Below are 22,601 nucleotides of genomic sequence, written 5' to 3' on the forward strand. Positions count from 1 at the left end.
GTAGGATCTGATATTATTATTAAACATTAATAATGTTGTATATACAGTATAGGCTACATCCATGTTATTATACACCAGGCAGAACTTTACTCTGAAGAACATTCCCTCTTTGTCATCTCAGTCATGACAGCATTGTTTTGGTCTCTTTAAAGTCTGTTTATATGTGGTGAAGCCCAAGACATATACTACATCACCAGATGTATGTGGACCCTTCAGATGACTGGTTTCACTATTTCAGCCACACCTGCTGACAGGTGGATAACATCAGCACACAGCCATGCAATCTCCATAGACAAACATTGCAAATAAAATGGCTTGTACTGGCTCAGTGACTTTCAACGTAACACCGTCATAGGATGCCACCTTTCCAACAAGTCAGTTCGTCAAAAATGTTTCCTTCTAGCTCTGCCCTGGTCAACTGTAAGTGCTGATATTGGGGAGTGGAAATATCTAGGAACAACAATGGCTCAGCCATGAAGTGGAAGGCCACTCAAGCTTAGAGAAGGGGACTGCCAAGTGCTGAAGGGCGTAGTGCGTAAAAATCGTCTGTCCTCAGTTGCAACACTCACTACCGAGTTCCAAACTGCCTCTTGAAGCAACATCAGCACAAGAACTGTTTGTCGGGAGCTTCATGAAATGGGGTTCCATGGCCTAGAAGCCGCACACAAGCCTAAGATCACCATGCGCGATGCCAAGCGTTGGCTGGAGTGGTGTAAAGCTCGCCGCTATTGGACTCTCGATGGTGGAAACGTGTTCTCTGGAGTGATGAATCACACTTCACCATCTGGGAGTCCGACAGATGAATCTGGTTTTGGCGGATGCCAGGAGAACGCTACCTACCCCAATGCATAGTGTCAACTGTAAAGTTTGGATGATGAGGAATAATGGTTCATGGTTCGTTCCCCTTAGTTCCAGTGAACAGAGATCTTAATGCTACAGCATTCAATGACATTCTAGATGATTCTGTGCTTCCAACTTTGTGGCAACAGTTTGGGGAACGTCCTTTCCTGTTTCAGCATGACAATGCCCCTGTGCACAAAGCGAGGTCTATACAGAAATGGTTTGTTGAGATCGGTGTGGAAGAACTTGACTGGCTGCACAGAGCCCTGACTTCAACCCCATCGAACACCTTTGGGATGAATTGAAACGCTGACTACAAGCCAGGCCCTGCATAAATGTTCCAACATCTAGTGGAAGGCCTTCCCAGAAGAGTGGAGGCTGTTATAGCAGCAAAGGGAGGACCAACTGGAATGAGATGTTTGACGAGCAGGTGTCCACATACGTTTTGTCATGTAGTGTATTTCCACATTGCTTGGACAATGTTTTTCTAATTCTAATTGTAATCTCCCCGGCTCTCCCCCTCCCCCTCGCCCTCCCTCCCTCTCCCACCCTCCCGTCTCCTCCTCTCTTCCCCTTCCTCTCTCCTCCTCTCTTCCCCTTCCTCTCTCCTCCCCCTGTCTCCCTCCTCCTCCCTCCCTCTCCCACCCTCCCGTCTCCTCCTCTCTTCCCCTTCCTCTCTCCTCCTCTCTTCCCCTTCCTCTCTCCTCCCCCTGTCTCCCTCCTCCTCCCTCCCTCTCCCACCCTCCCGTCTCCTCCTCTCTTCCCCTTCCTCTCTCCTCCTCTCTTCCCCTTCCTCTCTCCTCCCCCTGTCTCCCCCCTCCTCCCTCCCTCTCCCACCCTCCCCCTCCTCCTCTCTTCCCTTTCCTCTCTCCTCCCCCACCCTCCCTCTCCCACCCTCCCCCCTCGCCCCCCCTCTCCCACCCTCCCCTTCTCTTCTCTTCCCCTTCCTCCCCCCTCCTCTCTTCCCCTTCCTCTCTCCTCCCCCTGTCTCCCCTCCACCTCCCCAAGCCCTGTGAATTCCCTGGACTCCCTGACTACATCACCTGTCCGACCAGCAGGGAAATCCAATGGAGACCACGCTGACTTCCTGTCCCAGCCCGGGTCACATCCTGAGGCCCAGGGTACATCCAACGGGGTGAAGGGTCATGGCCAGGTCGAGGACGAGGGAAGGGCGTCAGCGTCACAAGGAGGGCAGGAAGAGGGAAGCAGAAGGACTCTGGAAGAGGACAGCACAGCAGGACCAAGCAGCAAGGAGCAGCAGCAGGAGAAGGGAGGAGTGCAGGGGTCACAGCACAAAGTCCAGGTAACTCTACACATCATGACTCTGCTGTTAGTCCAGGTAACTCTACACATCATGACTCTGCTGTTAGTCCAGGTAACTCTACACATCATGACTCTGCTGTTAGTCCAGGTAACTCTACACATCATGACTCTGCTGTTAGTCCAGGTAACTCTACACATCATGACTCTGCTGTTAGTCCAGGTAACTCTACACATCATGACTCTGCTGTTAGTCCAGGTAACTCTACACATCATGACTCTGCTGTTAGTCCAGGTAACTCTACACATCATGACTCTGCTGTTAGTCCAGGTAACTCTACACATCATGACTCTGCTGTTAGTCCAGGTAACTCTACACATCATGACTCTGCTGTTAGTCCAGGTAACTCTACACATCATGACTCTGCTGTTAGTCCAGGTAACTCTACACATCATGACTCTGCTGTTAGTCCAGGTAACTGTACACACACAAAACAAATGCATCTTCTTCACTTCTAACCCTTGTGGCTGGACAGTGTATTTCTTTAAGACGAACATCTGAGTCAGGATCTAAAATCATTCCTGTCTGTCAGGATCTATGACAGGGCTGTTCTGAACCACATGACAGACAGAATCTATGACAGGGCTGTTCTGAACCACATGTCAGACAGGATCTATGACAGGGCTGTTCTGAACCACATGTCAGACAGGATCTATGACAGGGCTGTTCTGAACCACATGTCAGTTGCAACGCAGGAAATAGTTGTTACTGTGTAGTCAGAGCCCTAACCCTGCCTGGTTCATCAGGAGGGTGGTAGAGATAAGGAGACCAGCTCTGATGAGGAACGGACTGTCACCACCAAGGTGTACCGACGGAGGGTCATTCTGAAGGTACCTGGCCTGCTTGTGGCACTGAGTGGTGTGTTGCCCCAATGAGGCCTGTGCTGTTATCAATGTGCTGTCTGTCTGTGTGGCCTGGGCCTGTCTGTCTGTCTGTCTGTCTGTGTGGTCTGTCTGTCTGTGTGTCCTGTCTGTCTGTGTGGCCTGGGCCTGTCTGTCTGTGTGGCCTAGGCCTGTTTGTCTGTGTGGCCTGGGCCGGATGTGACAGTCAGGCTCTACAGGAACCTAGAGCTCTGCTGCCTTTCTGCTTGACCAGCTGTTCCCAACTAGCTGTAGCTACTGGCTGACTGGGTTGATCTGTTCTACTGTCCATGTGGTATTAGCTAGTGAATGACAGTAGCACTCACCAGCTCTGGAGACTTCGGCATGTTTTACATCCATCTACTTCCTAGCCTGTCTTCATTTTAACATCAAAGATTTGACAGGTTTCATATCACAGCAAGAATTCACACTAACATTGTTCCAGATCATTCTATCATCACATCATTCTAATATACGTAGTTAAACTCAGTCTTTCATCATGGCTTGCATACTGTTGATGTTGGCTTGTGTTTTCAGTTCCATGTACAATGTTACCATCACCACCTGTGGTTTTCTCTGGATCCCTCTACGAAGTTAATCTTATGTGACATAGTCATTTAATGTTCTGTGTGTTTATTTGATGAGGGGTGGTATTAAAGGGTCATGTTGTGGCAGTGCTTTTTGCAAATGGAGCTTTGTGTTGCTATTGTCCCTAGGGCAGGTAAACTAACCTCAGGTAAACTAATGATGACAGGTAAACTAACGTCAGGCAAACTAAACTCAGGTAAACTAACCTCAGGTAAACTAATGATGACAGGTAAACTAAACTCAGGTAAACTAAACGCAAGTAAACTAATGATGACAGGTAAACTAACGTCAGGTAAACTAAACTCATGTAAACTAACCTCAGGTAAACTAACCTCAGGTAAACTAACCTCAAGTAAACTAATGATGACAGGTAAACTAACGTCAGGTAAACTAATGATGACAGGTAAACTAACCTCAGGTAAACTAATGATGACAGGTAAACTAACGTCAGGTAAACTAAACTCAGGTAAACTAAACTCAGGTAAACTAATGATGACAGGTAAAACTAACGTCAGGTAAACTAACCTCAGGTAAACTAATGATGACAGGTAAACTAACCTCAGGTAAACTAACCTCAGGTAAACTAAACTCAGCTAAACTAACCTCAGGTAAACTAACCTCAGGTAAACTAATGATGACAGGTAAACTAAACTCAGGTAAACTAATGATGACAGGCAAACTACCGTCAGGTAAACTAACCTCAGGTAAACTAATGATGACAGGTAAACTAATGTCAGGCAAACTAACGTCAGGTAAACTAACCTCAGGTAAACTAATGATGACAGGTAAACTAATGATGACAGGTAAATCCTACTGTACCATATCATTCTCAGGGAGAACAGGCCAGAAACATCCCTGTGGAGTCAGTGACAGAAGAGCAGTTCACAGACGAGGATGGAAACATAGTCACCCGAAAAGTAACTGCTGTACCCCCCTTCACTACACACCCCACACCCCTATTACATCATCACCCTGTCCTCTTCTGATATCACCTGAACATCTCCCCCCATGCCCATCCTCCCCATCTCCAACCCCCATCCCCATTCCTCTGTCCTAACATGACTTTATACCCCTCCACTCCTAAGGTCATCAGGAAAGTAGTACGTCGTATTGCTGCTACGGCAACTACTTTTACTGCTGCTACTACTGCTACTACAGAGGAGGTGAAAGCAGGAGGAGCAGTAGGAGAAGGAGGAGCAGGAGGAAGAGGAGAAGCAGCAGGAGGAGGAGGAGGCAGGAAGGAAAATAAGGGCAGGAAGAGAAACAAGCGCTCCCGAGGAGGCCCTAAGGCAGAGCAGGAGAGCTCTAAGGGTCAGAGGGGAAAGACTGAGGTTTGCTCCATGATCATAGAGTAGACTGAAGTGTGGTGTTGACACTAACGGTAGACTAGTAGTGGACAGAGTTCCAACTAGACGGTAGACTAGTAGTGGAGAGAGTTCCAACTAGACAGTAGACTAGTAGTGGAGAGAGTTCCAACTAGACGGTAGACGAGTAGTGGAGAGAGTTCCAACTAGACGGTAGACGAGTAGTGGAGAGAGTTCCAACTAGACGGTAGACTAGTAGTGGAGAGAGTTCCAACTAGACAGTAGACTAGTAGTGGAGAGAGTTCCAACTAGATAGTAGACTAGTAGTGGAGAGAGTTCCAACTAGACAGTAGACTAGTAGTGGAGAGAGTTCCAACTAGACAGTAGACTAGTAGTGGAGAGAGTTCCAACTAGACAGTAGACTAGTAGTGGAGAGAGTTCCAACTAGACAGTAGACTAGTAGTGGAGAGAGTTCCAACTAGACAGTAGACTAGTAGTGGAGAGAGTTCCAACTAGACAGTAGACTAGTAGTGGAGAGAGTTCCAACTAGACGGTAGACTAGTAGTGGAGAGAGTTCCAACTAGACAGTAGACTAGTAGTGGAGAGAGTTCCAACTAGACAGTAGACTAGTAGTGGAGAGAGTTCCAACTAGACAGTAGACTAGTAGTGGAGAGAGTTCCAACTAGACAGTAGACTAGTAGTGGAGAGAGTTCCAACTAGACGGTAGACTAGTAGTGGAGAGAGTTCCAACTAGACGGTAGACTAGTAGTGGAGAGAGTTCCAACTAGACAGTAGACTAGTAGTGGAGAGAGTTCCAACTAGACAGTAGACTAGTAGTGGAGAGAGTTCCAACTAGACAGTAGACTAGTAGTGGAGAGAGTTCCAACTAGACAGTAGACTAGTAGTGGAGAGAGTTCCAACTAGACGGTAGACTAGTAGTGGAGAGAGTTCCAACTAGACGGTAGACGAGTAGTGGAGAGAGTTCCAACTAGACGGTAGACTAGTAGTGGAGATAGTTCCAACTAGACAGTAGACTAGTAGTGGAGAGAGTTCCAACTAGACAGTAGACTAATAGTGGAGAGAGTTCCAACTAGACAGTAGACTAGTAGTGGAGAGAGTTCCAACTAGACAGTAGACTAGTAGTGGAGAGAGTTCCAACTAGACGGTAGACTAGTAGTGGAGAGAGTTCCAACTAGACGGTAGACTAGTAGTGGAAAGAGTTCCAACTAGACGGTAGACTAGTAGTGGAGAGAGTTCCAACTAGACGGTAGACTAGTAGTGGAAAGAGTTCCAACTAGACAGTAGACTAGTAGTGGAGAGAGTTCCAACTAGACGGTAGACTAGTAGTGGAGAGAGTTCCAACTAGACGGTAGACTAGTAGTGGAGAGAGTTCCAACTAGACGGTAGACTAGTAGTGGAGAGAGTTCCAACTAGACGGTAGACTAGTAGTGGAGAGAGTTCCAACTAGACGGTAGACTAGTAGTGGAGAGAGTTCCAACTAGACGGTAGACTAGTAGTGGAGAGAGTTCCAACTAGACGGTAGACTAGTAGTGGAGACAATTCCAACTAGACAGTAGACACTGACGGTAGACTAGCAGTGCGGAATGCTTCAGAGTGCTGTGGTGTGTGCTTGTCAGACAGCTCAGTTCAACGTGAAGCGATCAGAGAGCTCAATCTGACCTGCTGTCAGTGTGATGTCATTGGACTGTCAGTGTTTACTGGTCAGACTATGAACCTGATGGTGCAGTGATGCCAATCAGCTGGATGTAGTGAATTAACAACTCCCTAAGTGTTTTCTTTCAGCATGTCTAGGATACTAGTGTAGAAGAGTTCCAGTCTGCCTGATGTTTCTGTCTTTCAGCATGTCTAGGACACTAGTGGAGAAGAGTTTCAGTCTGCCTGGTGTTTCTGTGTGTTCTGCGGGCCTGCCCCTCATTCTGCCATCGTCCTGTCTAACCCCTCTCTCTGTGTGTTGCAGTCTGGAGAAGGGTCAGGGTCGAAGGTGAAAAAGAAGCAAGTGGAAAAGGATCAATGATAACAGTCGTGTGCTCAACCTGGTACGTACAAGTATGGAGCTCAGGTCTGATAGAATATGGAGGGAAATGGGGATCACTTAACACTACAGCCGGGTGGTATCCTGTCTGGATCCATTATCCTGTCGGATCCAGCAACTGGCTGTCTGGATTCATTATCCTGTCGGATCCAGCAACTGGCTGTCTGGATTCATTATCCTGTCAGATCCAGGAACCGGCTGTCTGGATTCATTATCCTGTCGGATCCAGCAACCGGGTGTCTGGATCCATTATCCTGTCGGATCCAGGACAGGCTCAGTCTTGATCCATTATCCTTTTCGGATCCAGCAACCCGGCTGTCTGGATCCATTATCCTGTCGGATCCAGGACAGGCTCAGTCTGGATCCATTATCCTGTCGGATCCAGGACAGGCTCAGTCTGGATCCATTATCCTGTCGGATCCAGCAACCGGCTGTCTGGATCCATTATCCTGTCGGATCCAGGACAGGCTCAGTCTGGATCCATTATCCTGTCGAATCCAGCAACAGGCTGTCTGGATCCATTATCCTGTCGGATCCAGCAACCGGCTGTCTGGATCCATTATCCTGTCGGCTCCAGGACATACTCAGTTTGGATCCATTATCCTGTCAGATCCAAGAACCAGCTGTCTTGATCCATTAGCCTGTCGGATCCAGCAACCGGCTGTCTGGATCCATTATCCTGTCGGATCCAGCAACTGGCTGTCTGGATCCATTATCCTGTCGGATCCAGGACAGGCTTAGTCTGGATCCATTATCCTGTCGGATCCAGGACAGGCTCAGTCTGGATCCATTATCCTGTTGTCACCAGGGCATGCTCAGTTTGGATCCATTATCCTGTCAGATCCAGGAACCAGCTGTCTTGATCCATTGTCCTGTCGGATCCAGCAACCGGCTGTCTGGATCCATTATCCTAACCCTAACCCTACTGACAACATGCTAACTCAGCCCTATAGAGAGGACCCTACTAACAACATGCTAACTCAGACCCCTAGAGATGTGACCCTACTAACAACATGCTAACTCAGCCCCCTAGAGATGTGACACTACTGACAACATGCTAACTCAGCCTCCTAGAGATGTGACCCTACTGACAACATGCTAACTCAGCCCTATATAGATGTGACCCTACTGACAACGTCCCAACTCAGCCCTATATAGATGTGACCCTACTGACAACATGCTAACTCAGCCCTATATAGATGTGACCCTACTGACAACATGCTAACTCAGCCCTATATAGATGTGACCCTACTGACAATGTGCCAACTCAGCCCTATATAGATGTGACCCTACTGACAACATGCTAACTCTGCCCTATATAGATGTGACCCTACTGACAACATGCTAACTCAGCCCTATATAGATGTGACCCTACTGACAACATGCTAACTCAGCCCTATATAGATGTGACCCTACTGACAACATGCTAACTCAGCCCCCTAGAGATGTGACCCTACTGACAACGTGCCATCTCAGCCCTATATAGATGTGACCCTACTGACAACATGCTAACTCTGCACTATATAGATGTGACCCTACTGACAACATGCTAACTCAGCCCTATATAGATGTGACCCTACTGACAACATGCTAACTCAGCCCCCTAGAGATGTGACCCTACTCACAACATGCTAACTCAGCCCCCTAGAGATGTGACCCTACTGACAACATGCTAACTCAGCCTCCTAGAGATGTGACCCTACTGACAACATGCTAACTCTGCCCCCTAGAGATGTGACCCTACTGACAACAACTCACACTTTCTGAGGGCCTTGCAGTCTTGTTAGTTTAGCTGGTTGGTGCAGTTGGTTAATCAAGAGAGACAAACTATTCACAACATACACAGTGGTGAGAGAATTAAACTCATGTTGATCTAAATCACCTATCATATGTTTTTTGTTTTGCAGGTTTGTTGATGTTTCATGACTTCCTGGAAGGGAGATGACTGGAACTTGAAGCAGGAGAACAGCCAATCAGAACGTGTGTCTGCAGCTTTCACGTTAACGCATGGTTTTACAGCAAGACCACTTTATTTGATTTCGCATGAGCATGAAAAAATTACTTTTCTGTCCACAACCTGGGCTCCAGTCATGACCTGTTGTTACCACGGTGACAGGAGAACAGGGGTGTGGTCTGCTCCATCATGGCGTCAGGACAACAGTAGCCACGCCTCCAAGCATCTCTCGGACCAATGAGGTACAAACAGGACGTTTGATTGACAGATTAGAGGAACACTTGGAGTCACCTTCTACAAGCCTTATATATTCTGTCCTGTAGCCACACCACTGGGGTGGGTGTATAATGTGGTTGTGTTTTTTAATAACAACGGGTGGTTTGGTTGAATATAAATGACACTGTAAAAACTTCTGAAGTTAGTCACTGATAGTTTGTTTTCTGCACTGGTAGGACAGCTTCGCAAAGCATTGGAATGAAATGCCTATATTGATTCCACCTTTATGAAAATGCTTGGGTGTTACTGCACATGTCTAATTATCAGCAGGAAATATTTGTCAAATGAAAATGGTAGCTTGATTTGAACTCCACTGCAACTCTCAAACATCACTTCTGTGAACATATTTCCTCAGAGTACTAATATTTTGATGCATGAGATTCACCTGGTTTGACTTAGTTTTCCTCATTTGCGAACATTGTATTATGAAATAAGGTGTTACTTCTATCAGTGTCTGTCTACTCTGCTCTGGCACTGACTGTTTTAAAGAGACATGAACACACAGCCACCTGGGGGACAGCAGGACAGAGAGGGAGACTTCATTCTAATGCTTTATGAGGGCCCACAGTGTAACATGGAATATGCCTCTACTATTAAAGACGTGGAGATATGAGAGCTCCCAATATATAATGTAGACTGTCACATTGGAAAGGGTTAGAGCGTTTACCCCAATTTATAATGTAGACTGACACATTGGAAAGGGTTAGAGAGCGTTTACCCCAATATATAATGTAGACTGACACATTGGAAAGGGTTAACAGTTCTCATGCGTATTTGCTCCAAACCAATCATTGGTCATTGTTTTAGCAGTGTTATGTTTAAAGGGGCATTTTTTTCTTTGGGGTTTGGTGCCATATTCTCTTCATATGAGACCACCTAAAGCATTGATTGATGATCTGGTAACACATGACAACCAACATGGATGATCCCATTCATTATTTAAGCAGAAATAAATTGTGTTTAAACTGAAACAGTCTGAGGTTGTTTTCATCCATCTCTACAGTATGTTCCAAATACTTTAGAGGATTTTATTTAACAATATAATAACATACACATACATAATGTTTGAATAGTGTTCAGTTATGAGGTTGACTTAAACTGAGAATACAAAACATTAGTGTTACGCACGCCTCTATGAAGAGGGAATGCAACACCCTGCTACAACTAAACTCTCCGTGAAGTGAAAAAGGTATGGACTGTAGGTGCGAGTAAGGATGACAACAGGCAGAATGTGGTACCGTTTACAAGGACTTTATTCCTTTACACGGTAATATGGGGAAAAGGGGCTGGACGGAACCAAAGCAAAGAAAGTAAATCTCAAAGCCCCCTCTCCTATCTTACCTGCCTACCCACTACTTACCTAATTTACCACCACCTGGTGCCCTAACCAAAATACAGGGGGTGGTCCGCCCAGGTCTTACCTAGTGTGCCTAGACAGTGAATATACTACGGGTATATGTATGCCCGCGGGCCTCTTGCCTAAGCACTCCCAAGGTGCCTTCCCCTTCTCCCCTGGGAACAAATTAAACAGAATATTAAACAATTTCACAAACAAACTAAGAAACAAAGTACATCAAATAAGCTCTATCTGAGCAACAAACTCACAAAACATACCAACTTCCCAGCAATGAACTCCCATCAAAATCAACCTCTAGCAAAATCTCTCTCTGCAATGACCTCTCTGCAATGACCTCTCTGCAATGACCTCTCTGCAATGACCTCCCAGCAAATCTCTCTCAGTAATCCCTACCTCCAAAATCTCTCTCTCCTGAACAGAACACTGGCTTTTATATAGCTTCAGAATGAATGTAATAATTGGAGACAGCTGTGTCTTGACGAGGGGCGGGGTCAGCTCTCCAATTAGCCCTGGAATCGACCAATCAGCTGCTTGAGGGATTTCAGGAAGCCATTTCCTGAAATAAAACACATGCAAATACACAAACTACAACACAAACTGGGGAACGTAACAATTAGGAACACCTGCTCTTTCAATGACAGAAGGATCAGGTGAATCCAGGAGAAAGCAATGATCCCTTATTGATGTCACTTGTTAAATCCATTTCAATCAGTGTAGATGAAGGGGAGGAGACGGGTTAAAGAAGGATTTTAAGCCTTGAGTCAATTTTTGTATTTGTATTTATTATGGATCCCCATTAGTTCCTGCCAAGGCAGCAGCTACTCTTCCTGGGGTTTATTATGGATCCCCATTAGTTGGGGTTTATTATGGATCCCCATTAGTTGAGATTTATTATGGATCCCCATTAGTTGGGGTTTATTATGGATCCCCATTAGTTCCTGCCAAGGCAGCAGCTACTATTCCTGGGGTTTATTATGGATCCCCATTAGTTCCTGCCAAGGCAGCAGCTACTCTTCCTGGGGTTTATTATGGATCCCCATTAGTTCCTGTCAAGGCAGCAGCTACTCTTCCTGGGGTTTATTATGGATCCCCATTAGTTCCTGCCAAGGCAGCAGCTACTCTTCCTGGGGTTTATTATGGATCCCCATTAGTTGGGGTTTATTATGGATCCCCATTAGTTCCTGCCAAGGCAGCAGCTACTCTTCCTGGGGTTTATTATGGATCCCCATTAGTTCCTGCCAAGGCAGCAGCTACTCTTCCTGGGGTTTATTATGGATCCCCATTAGTTCCTGTCAAGGCAGCAGCTACTCTTCCTGGGGTTTATTATGGATCCCCATTAGTTCCTGTCAAGGCAGCAGCTACTCTTCCTGGGGTTTATTATGGATCCCCATTAGCTCCTGTCAAGGCAGCAGCTACTCTTCCTGGGGTTTATTATGGATCCCCATTAGTTCCTGTCAAGGCAGCAGCTACTCTTCCTGGGGTTTATTATGGATCCCCATTAGTTCCTGCCAAGGCAGCAGCTACTCTTCCTGGGGTTTATTATGGATCCCCATTAGTTCCTGTCAAGGCAGCAGCTACTCTTCCTGGGGTTTTTTATGGATCCCCATTAGTTCCTGCCAAGGCAGCAGCTACTCTTCCTGGGGTTTATTATGGATCCCCATTAGTTCCTGTCAAGGCAGCAGCTACTCTTCCTGGGGTTTTTTATGGATCCCCATTAGTTCCTGTCAAGGCAGCAGCTACTCTTCCTGGGGTTTATTATGGATCCCCATTAGTTCCTGCCAAGGCAGCAGCTACTCTTCATGGGGTCTAGCATTATTAAGGCATTTATTTACAATAAAAAATATTAAATTACATTACATTTCATAACACATTGTGTTCCCTCAGTACACTACTCTACTAGCACATATATACAATACAACATCCATGTGTACATGTGTGTAGAGACAAATTGTGTATGTGTGTGTAGAGACAGATGGTGTATGTGTGTGTAGAGACATGGATTGTGTATGTGGATTGTGTATGGATTGTGTGTGTGTAGTGTACGTGTGTGTAGAGACATGGATTGTGTATGTGTGTGTAGTGTATGTGTGTGTAGAGACATGGATTGTGTATGTGTGTGTAGTGTATGTGTGTGTAGAGACATGGATTGTGTATGTGTGTGTAGTGTACCTGTGTAGAGACATGGATTGTGTATGTGTGTGTAGTGTATGTGTGTGTAGAGACATGGATTGTGTATGTGTGTGTAGTGTACCTGTGTAGAGACATGGATTGTGTATGTGTGTGTAGAGATGTATTGTGTATGTGTTTGTAGAGACATGGATTGTGTATGTGTGTGTAGAGACATGGATTGTGTATGTGTGTGTAGTGTACCTGTGTAGAGACATGGATTGTGTATCTGTGTGTAGTGTACTTGTGTAGAGACATGGAGTGTGTATGTGTGCGTAGAGACATGGATTGTGTGTGTGTGTGTAGTGTACATGTGTGTAGAGACATGGATTGTGTATGTGTGTGTAGTGTACGTGTGTGTAGAGACATGGATTGTGTATGCGTGCCGTTCAGAGGGTGACGTTTTAAGTGCCTTTGAGCAGGTATGGTAGCAGGTGCCAGACACACTGGTTTGTGTCAATAACTGCAATGCTGCAGGGTTTTCATGTTCAGACAGTTTCCCACGTGTAACAAGCATGAACGGTCCACCAGCCAAAGGACATCCAGCCAACTTGACAGAACTATGTGAACATGGGCCGTAGAGTCAACATGGGCCAGCATCACTGTGGAAGTCTTTCGACACCTGGAGTCCATGCCCCGACGAACTGAGGCTGTTCTGAGGGCAAAAGGGAGTGCAACTCAATATCAGGAAGGTGTTCCTAATATTTTGTCCACTCAGTGTAGATAGCGTAGTAGTTATTTCTGGACCGTTCAGTTGAGCAGCGCCTTCTGCATTTAATGTAGTTCCACAGGTGGCGACGGGGGGTCACTGTCTACACATACATCATCACAACAAAACACTACAAACATTAACCACTCCGCTCTGTTGACGTTGCGGGAAGGAAGATGGCGGACAGTTCCAGTGAGAGCCATACTGACGGGGCTGCTAGCAGTTCATCTCCTCGTCTAACGTGTCCAAACCAGGCGTAGTCATTTCTCCGCTCAGAAGAACCGACTCGCTACAAAAAGAGGCCAGAGTGTTGAACATCGAGATAGAAACATTCAGACATAAATATACAGCAGGAGGAGAACAACGAACTTCTCATCTGTAGATAGGCAGTCGCTTCTCTGTGCTACTGGTGGCTCTTAAACAATCTGATGGCCTTGAGATAGAAGCTGTTTATTAATCTGTCCCAGCTTTGATCTGTCCCAGCTCTCTGTCCCAGCTTTGATGCATCTGTACTGATCTCGCCTGCTGGCTGGATGGAAGCGGGGTGAACAGGCAGTGGCTCGGGTGGCTGAGGTCCTTGATGTTCTTTTTGGTCTTCCTGTGACATCGGGTGCTGTAGATGTCCTGGAGAGCAGGTAGTTTTCCCCCGGTGATGCGTTGGACAGACCGCACCACCCTCTGGAGAGCCTTGCGGTTGTGGGCGGTGCAGTTGCCGTACCAGGCGGTGATACAGCCCGACAGGATGCTCTCAATTGTGCACCTGTAAAAGTTAGTGAGGGTTTTCGGTGACAAGCCACATTTTTTCAGCCTCCTGAGGTTGAAGAGGTTGCGGTTGCGCTGTTGCGCCTTCTTCACCACACTGTCTGTGTGGGTGGACCATTTCAGTTTGTCGGTGATATGTACACAGAGGAACTTAAAACTTTCCACCTTCTCTACTGCTGTCCCGTCAATGTGGATAGGGGGGTGCTCCCTTTGCTGTTTCCTGTTTCCGATCATCTCTTTTGTTTTGCTGACATTGAATGAGAGGTTATGTTCCTGACACCACACTCCGAGGGCCCTCACATCCTTGCTGTAGACCGTCTTGTGGTTGTTGGTAATCAAGCCAACCACTGTAGAGTCGTCTGCAAACTTGGTGATTGAGTTGGAGGCGTGCATGGCCACGCAGTAGTGGGTGAACAGGGAGTTCAGAAGAGGGCTGAGAATGAACCCTTGTGGTGCCCCAGTGTTGAGGATCAGCTGAGTGGAGATGTTGTTTCCTACCTTCACCACCTGGGGGCGGCCCGTCAGGAAGTCCAGGACCCATTTGCACAGGACAGGGTCGAGAACCAGGGTCTCAAGCTTAATGATGAGTTTGGAGGGTACTATGGTGTTGCAAAAATCACTGAAGCTGGAGTCTCATATCTCCCTCTCTTTAACTTTAAGCATCAGCTGTCAGAGGAGCTTACCGATCACTGTACCTGTACACAGCCCATCTGTAAATAGCCCACCCAACTACCTCATCCCCATATTGTTATTTTCCTCTTGCACCCCAGTATCTCTATTTGGACATCATCATCTGCACATCTATCACTCCCGTGTTAATGCTAAATGGTAATTATTTCACCTCTATGGCCTATTTATTGCCTTACCTCCCTACTCTTCTACATTTGCACACACTATACATAGATTTTTCTATTGTGTTATTGACTGTACGTTTGTTTATGTGTAACTTTATGTGTTGTTTGTGTCTCACTGCTTTGCTTTATCTTGGCCCGGCCTCAGTTGTAAATGAGAACTTGTTCTCAACTGGCCTACCTGGTTAAATAAAGGTGTTCTCAACTGGCCTACCTGGTTAAATAAAGGTGTTCTCAACTAGCCTACCTGGTTAAATAAAGGTGTTCTCAACTGGCCTACCTGGTTAAAAAAAGGTGTTCTCAACTGGCCTACCTGGTTAAATAAAGGTGTTCTCAACTAGCCTACCTGGTTAAATAAAGATGTTCTCAACTGGCCTACCTGGTTAAATAAAGGTGTTCTCAACTAGCCTACCTGGTTAAATAAAGGTGTTCTCAACTGGCCTACCTGGTTAAATAAAGGTGTTCTCAACTGGCCTACCTGGTTAAATAAAGGTGTTCTCAACTGGCCTACCTGGTTAAATAAAGGTGTTCTCAACTGGCCTACCTGGTTAAATAAAGGTGTTCTCAACTGGCCTACCTGGTTAAATAAAGATGTTCTCAACTAGCCTACCTGGTTAAATAAAGATGTTCTCAACTAGCCTACCTGGTTAAATAAAGGTGTTCTCAACTGGCCTACCTGGTTAAATAAAGGTGTTCTCAACTAGCCTACCTGGTTAAATAAAGATGTTCTCAACTAGCCTACCTGGTTAAATAAAGGTGTTCTCAACTGGCCTACCTGGTTAAATAAAGATGTTCTCAACTGGCCTACCTGGTTAAATAAAGATGTTCTCAACTAGCCTACCTGGTTAAATAAAGATGTTCTCAACTAGCCTACCTGGTTAAATAAAGGTGTTCTCAACTGGCCTACCTGGTTAAATAAAGATGTTCTCAACTGGCCTACCTGGTTAAATAAAGATGTTCTCAACTAGCCTACCTGGTTAAATAAAGATGTTCTCAACTAGCCTACCTGGTTAAATAAAGGTGTTCTCAACTGGCCTACCTGGTTAAATAAAGATGTTCTCAACTGGCCTACCTGGTTAAATAAAGATGTTCTCAACTAGCCTACCTGGTTAAATAAAGATGTTCTCAACTAGCCTACCTGGTTAAATAAAGATGTTCTCAACTAGCCTACCTGGTTAAATAAAGATGTTCTCAACTAGCCTACCTGGTTAAATAAAGGTGTTCTCAACTGGCCTACCTGGTTAAATAAAGATGTTCTCAACTGGCCTACCTGGTTAAATAAAGATGTTCTCAACTAGCCTACCTGGTTAAATAAAGATGTTCTCAACTGGCCTACCTGGTTAAATAAAGGTGTTCTCAACTGGCCTACCTGGTTAAATAAAGGTGTTCTCAACTGGCCTACCTGGTTAAATAAAGGTGTTCTCAACTGGCCTACCTGGTTAAATAAAGATGTTCTCAACTGGCCTACCTGGTTAAATAAAGGTGTTCTCAACTGGCCTACCTGGTTAAATAAAGGTGTTCTCAACTGGCCTACCTGGTTAAATAAAGATGTTCTCAACTGGCCTACCTGGTTAAATAAAGGTGTTCTCAACTGGCCTACCTGGTTAAATAAAGGTGTTCTCAACTGGCCTACCTGGTTAAATAAAGGTGTTCTCAACTGGCCTACCTGGTTAAATAAAGGTGTTCTCAACTGGCCTACCTGGTTAAATAAAGGTGAAATACTTTTCTTTTTTTAAATAAAAATGCTGAGCTGTAGTCAATGAACAGCATTCTTACATAGGCACTCCTCTTGTCCAGATGGGATAGGGCAGTGTGCAGGCGATTGCATCGTCTGTGGATCTATTGGGGCGGTAAGAAAATTGGAGTGGGTCTAGGGTAACAGGTGATATGATCCTTGACTAGTCTCTCAAAGCACTTTGTGACGACAGAAGTGAGTGCTACGGGCCATAGTCCTTTAGTTCAGTTACCTTAGCTTTCTTGGGAACAATTTTCTTACATTTTATTTTGCCAGGCAAGTCAGTTAATAAGAACAAATTCTTATTTTCAATGACAGCCTAGGAACAGTCGGTTAACTGCCTTGTTCAGGGGCAGAACAACCTGCAACCAAAAGAGTTCTACCTGCACCCAAAGGAGTTCTACCTGGAACCAAAAGAGTTCTACCTGGAACCAAAAGAGTTCTACCTGCAACCAGAAGAGTTATACCTGGAACCAAAAGAGTTCTACCTGGAACGAAAAGAGTTCTACCTGCAACCAAAAGAGTTCTACCTGGAACCAAAAGAGTTATACCTGCAACCAGAAGAGTTCTACCTGGAACCAAAAGAGTTATACCTGCAACCAGAAGAGTTCTACCTGGAACCAAAAGAGTTCTACCTGGAACCAGAAGAGTTCTACCTGCAACTAAAAGAGTTCTACCTGCAACCAGAAGAGTTCTACCTGCAACCAGAAGAGTTCTACCTGCAACCAGAAGAGTTCTACCTGGAACCAAAAGAGTTCTACCTGGAACCAGAAGAGTTCTACCTGCAACCAAAAGAGTTCTACCTGCAACCAATATAGTTATACCTGGAACCAAAAGAGTTCTACCTGCAACCAAAGGAGTTATAGGTTCTACCTGCAACCAAAAGAGTTATATCTGCAACCAAAGGGGTTCTCCCTGCAACCAAAAGAGTTCTACCTGGAACCAAAAGGGTTCTACCTGCAACCAAAGGAGTTATAGGTTCTACCTGCAACCAAAATAGTTCTACCTGCAACCAAAAGGGTTCTACCTGCAACCAAAAGAGTTCTACCTGCAACCAAAAGAGTTCTACCTGCAACCAACAGGGTTCTACCTGCAACCAAAAGAGTTCTACCTGCAACCAAAAGAGTTCTACCTGCAACCAACAGGGTTCTACCTGGAACCAAAAGAGCTGCACCTGCAACCAAAATAGGTCTACCTGCAACCAAAAGAGTTCTACCTAGAACCAAAAGAGTTATGGGTTCTACCAGCAACCAAAATAGTTTACCTGGAACCAAAATATTCTACCTGGAACCAAAAGAGTTCTAACTGGAACCAAAAGAGTTCTGGGTTCTACCTGCAACCAAAAGAGTTTACCTGGAACCAAAATAGTTCTAACTGGAACCAAAAGGGTTTCTACCTGGAACCAAAATAGTTCTACCTGGAACCAAAAGGTTTCTTTAAAGGGGACAGCTTAAGATCCATTTTAGGTTCTAGATAGCACCTTGTTTTCTAAGTGTGTACGGCATGAGACACCGCTATAAACGGCTCAAAATTCAACTCTGTGCAAGCCTGCCCTGTCATCAAGAATCCACAATCAGAACCATGTCAGATTGTAACAGTTGACTGCAGTAGAATTCACTCTTGTTTTGTGTCTCTACATGACAACCAACATCAGCTGTTGAATTGTTGTGCTACAGTCAGCTGTGGTTAAATGTGACACATTTCTATCCGATCATGTGTCTTGGTCAGGATCTGTTGTACACATCCTCTGATACACGACCAGTTTGAATGTTAGCTTTACCACACGCTCATTTAGCATTTACTGACTTACCAGTTTGAATGTTAGCTTTACCACACGCTCATTTAGCATTTACTGACTTACCAGTTTGAATGTTAGCTTTACCACACGCTCATTTAGCATTTACTGACTTACAAGTTTGAATGTTAGCTTTACCACACGCTCATTTAGCATTTACTGACTTAACAGTTTGAATGTTAGCTTTACCACACGCTCATTTAGCATTTACTGACTTACCAGTTTGAATGTTAGCTTTACCACACGCTCATTTAGCATTTACTGACTTACCAGTTTGAATGTTAGCTTTACCACACGCTCATTTAGCATTTACTGACTTACCAGTTTGAATGTTAGCTTTACCACACGCTCATTTAGCATTTACTGACTTACCAGTTTGAATGTTAGCTTTACCACACGCTCATTTAGCATTTACTGACTTACCAGTTTGAATGTTAGCTTTACCACACGCTCATTTAGCATTTACTGACTTACCAGTTTGAATGTTAGCTTTACCACACACTCATTTAGCATTTACTGACTTAACAGTTATTCTGTTTAGAATGTTTCTAATCTATCCTTTGGCTATGATCAAAGTCTGGTTCACTTATTTTTTATACAGTAAAAATAACATTTTCTATCTTTGTTTTGTGATGTTTATTATGTTGAACACAGGATAATGTGGTTTCTGTTAATGATTGCAATACATATAACACAGAACCCATCAGACAACAACGAGGATGTGAAGACATCAGACTGACATCAGTGTAATGATGCAACCTGCCATGCTTCAGGCTGGGATTCAATCCCATTGCGGGTTATAGGTATTGTTCCTTCATTCGTGGAGATCGCATTCACTGTAAACGCTGGATATGTCAGCTCCATAGGAACTTGTCTTTAAAAACCGCAATACCTATAACCCACGATCGGAATTAATCACTACCGTAGAATCATCCAGAAATCACATTCCATTACAAGATAACATTAGAATGATCAAGTAATCACATTCCATTACAAGACCATGTTACGTAATACTAATCCATTATGCCTTGTTGAAGCTGTTACCACGGCTTGTTTCTAGCAGCTTGGTCAAGGTGTTGTTACCTTTGGCATATCATTACATTGCACCTGTATAATATGACTGTTAGACTGTTAAGATGTATAATATGACTGTTAGAATCACCACAGCCAATAGGGTTAGAGAGTCACCACAGCCAATAGGGTTGGAGAATCATCACAGCCAGTAGGGTTAGAGAGTCACCACAGCCAATAGGGTTAGAGAATCACCACAGCCAATAGGGTTAGAGAATAATCACTGCCAGTAGGGTTAGAGAATCACCACAGCCAGTAGGGTTAGAGAATCACCACAGCCAATAGGGTTAGAGAATCACCACAGCCAATAGGGTTAGAGAATCACCACAGCCAATAGGGTTAGAGAAGCATCACTGCCAGTAGGGTTAGAGAATCACCACAGCCAGTAGGGTTAGAGAATCACCACAGCCAATAGGGTTAGAGAATCACCACAGCCAATAGGGTTAGAGAATCACCACAGCCAATAGGATTAGAGAATCACCACAGCCAATAGGGTTAGAGAAGTATTATTTTCCGTAGAACTGCAGGGACCTCGTAGTAACGCCCCCTCCCTACCCACAGTTTGCTGGTTAGCGTCCCACGCTGATGTTGCAGGTCTTACAACTGGGGTCCTTCTTAGCATTGATGGTGGACATGCTACTGAGCTGGTGTCCTTGGATCTCCTCCACGCTGCCTAGGGCCAGGTCCACGGGCTCGGTGTAAATCACCTCGAGAATCACATCCTGGGCGTGGTGGAACACCAGCCGCCCCCCCTCCTCCTCCTCCTGGGTGCATGTCAGGAAGCAGTTGTCTAAGATGTCCAGCGCCGGGAGGCGGCCCTTACAGAATCGGTCCCCTGGGGAGCCCTCTGGGGCCAGCACCAGGATCACGTAGTGGTAGGCTGTGTACATGCAGTAGAAGTCCCCGAAGTACAGGTTGGTCTTGGGGTTGAACAGGACCTCGGCCTGGATCTCGAAGCGGTAGCGTCCGTAGGGGGAGTCCTGGGGGGGCTTGCCTGTGTTGAACTCCGTGTTGCAGCTGAAGTAGATGCCTTCCAGCTTGCCACTGATGGGAGAGCCGTGGCTGCCACTGTTGTCCTTTACAGTCGGGAGCATCCGGTTGTCCTGTGTCTCTCTGGAACCACAAGAGGGGCTTATCACCACACCAGACCACGTTAATCAACCAGCATGCAAACACTATCAAACACAGAGACAGACAATCAGCAAGGGAACAGAACTCTGAGTCTACAACAGAACATAACTCTGCTCTCCCAAGAAACAAAGAGATCTTCTGTTGAATCTGACAATTACTCTTAATGGTTGTACAGTCGTCTCAAATAAAACTGTGAAGGACCTCGGCGTTACTCTGGACCCTGATCTCTCTTTTGACGAACATATCAAGACCATTTCAAGGACAGCTTTTTTCCATCTACGTAACATTGCAAAAATCAGAAACTTTCTGTCCAAAAATGATGCAGAAAAATTAATCCATGCTTTTGTTACTTCTAGGTTAGACTACTGCAATGCTCTACTTTCCAGCTAAATAGACTTCAGTTAGTGCTAAATACGGCTGCTAGAATCCTGACTAGAATCAAAAAAATGGATCATATTACTCCAGTGCTAGCCTCCCTACACTGGCTTCCTGTCAAGGCAAGGGCTGATTTCAAGGTTTTACTGCTAACCTACAAAACATTACATGGGCTTGCTCCTACCTATCTCTCTGATCTGGTCCTGCCGTACATACCTACACGTACGCTACGGTTACAAGACGCAGGCCTCCTAATTGTCCCTAGAGTTTCTAAGCAAACAGCTTGAGGCATGGCTTTCTCCTATAGAGCTCAATTTTTATGGAATGGTTTGCCTACCCATGTGAGAGACGCAGACTCTGTCTCAACCTTTAAGTCTTTACTGAGGACTCATCTCTTCAGTGGGTCATATGATTGAGTGTAGTCTGGCCCAGGAGTGTGAAGGTGAACGGAAAGGCTCTGGAGCAATGAACCGCCCTTGCTGTCTCTGCCTGGCCAGTTCCCCTCTTTCCACTGGGATTCTCTGCCTCTAACTCTATTACAGGGGCTGAGTCACTGGCTTACTGGTGCTCTTTCATGCCGTCCCTAGGAGGGGTGCGTCACTTGAGTGGGTTGAGTCACTGATGTGATCTTCCTGTCTGGGTTGGCGCCCCCCCTTGGGTTGTGCCGTGGTGGAGATATTTGTGGGTGATTATTATTATTTGACAATGCTGGTAATTTATGAACATTTGAACATCTTGGCCATGTTCTGTTATAATTTCCACCTGGCACAGCCAGAAGAGGACTGGCCACCCCTCATAGCCTGGTTCCTCTCTAGGTTTCTTCCTGGGTTTTGGCCTTTCTAGGGAGTTTTTCCTAGCCAACGTGCTTCAACACCTGCATTGCTTGCTGTTTGGGGTTTTAGGCTGGGTTTCTGTACAGCACTTTGAGATATCAGCTGATGTATGAAGGGCTATATAAATACATTTGATTTGATTTGATTTGCCTCTACTGGTCAACGTTGAGAATCTTAGTCATTTGACAGATACTGAGAGAGGTAAGAGATTCCATAATGCAGAACCAGAAGCTGTCAGTCTCTGTTGAGGAGGAGAGGCTTTGACCTGAGTGCTCTTCACTGTGATAATGAGATGATACTATAAATAATTAACCAGATCAGATATTTATATCTGAATAACACTATAAATAAAAAACCAGATCAGATATTTATATCTGAATAATACTATAAATAATTAACCAGATCAGATATTTTCAGTGCTACATTAGTCTGTTACTGGCTGTTGTCTGGACCACAGGAAAGCAATATTGTTATCAATACAACTATTTATCCTTTGTTTAACTAGGCAAGTCAGTTAAAGAACAAATTCTTATTTTCAATGACGGCCTAGGAACAAGGCAGAATGACAGATTTTTACCTTGTCAGCTCGGGGATTCAATCTTTCAACCATTCAATTACAA

At 45.2% G+C, this 22,601-nt stretch overlaps 2 protein-coding genes across 4 annotated transcripts in view; one reads left to right on the forward strand and one right to left on the reverse strand.

The window, feature by feature from the left end:
• The window catches only part of LOC139413898 (ankyrin-3-like), a 198,555-nt gene extending 188,388 nt beyond the window's left edge, over window positions 1-10,167 (forward strand). Inside the window, exons 44-49 of the mRNA XM_071161745.1 lie at window positions 1,849-2,143; window positions 2,908-2,991; window positions 4,443-4,526; window positions 4,695-4,940; window positions 6,892-6,970; window positions 8,874-10,167. Coding sequence (XP_071017846.1) covers window positions 1,849-2,143; window positions 2,908-2,991; window positions 4,443-4,526; window positions 4,695-4,940; window positions 6,892-6,948 — 766 coding nt within the window. The 3' untranslated portion in view covers window positions 6,949-6,970; window positions 8,874-10,167. The remainder of the gene's footprint in view (window positions 1-1,848; window positions 2,144-2,907; window positions 2,992-4,442; window positions 4,527-4,694; window positions 4,941-6,891; window positions 6,971-8,873) is intronic.
• Window positions 10,168-19,215: 9,048 nt separating this feature from the next.
• The window catches only part of LOC139413905 (phytanoyl-CoA hydroxylase-interacting protein-like), a 38,298-nt gene continuing 34,912 nt past the window's right edge, over window positions 19,216-22,601 (reverse strand). For 2 of the 3 annotated variants that reach the window (XM_071161757.1, XM_071161773.1), the window contains exon 5: window positions 19,216-20,773. In XM_071161757.1, the coding sequence (XP_071017858.1) occupies window positions 20,212-20,773 (562 nt within the window). In that variant the 3' untranslated portion in view covers window positions 19,216-20,211. The remainder of the gene's footprint in view (window positions 20,774-22,601) is intronic. The other variant, XM_071161764.1, reaches the window with a different exon arrangement.

Source organism: Oncorhynchus clarkii, chromosome 1 (assembly GCF_045791955.1).
Source record: "Oncorhynchus clarkii lewisi isolate Uvic-CL-2024 chromosome 1, UVic_Ocla_1.0, whole genome shotgun sequence".
NCBI classification, from domain to species: Eukaryota; Metazoa; Chordata; class Actinopteri; order Salmoniformes; family Salmonidae; genus Oncorhynchus; species Oncorhynchus clarkii.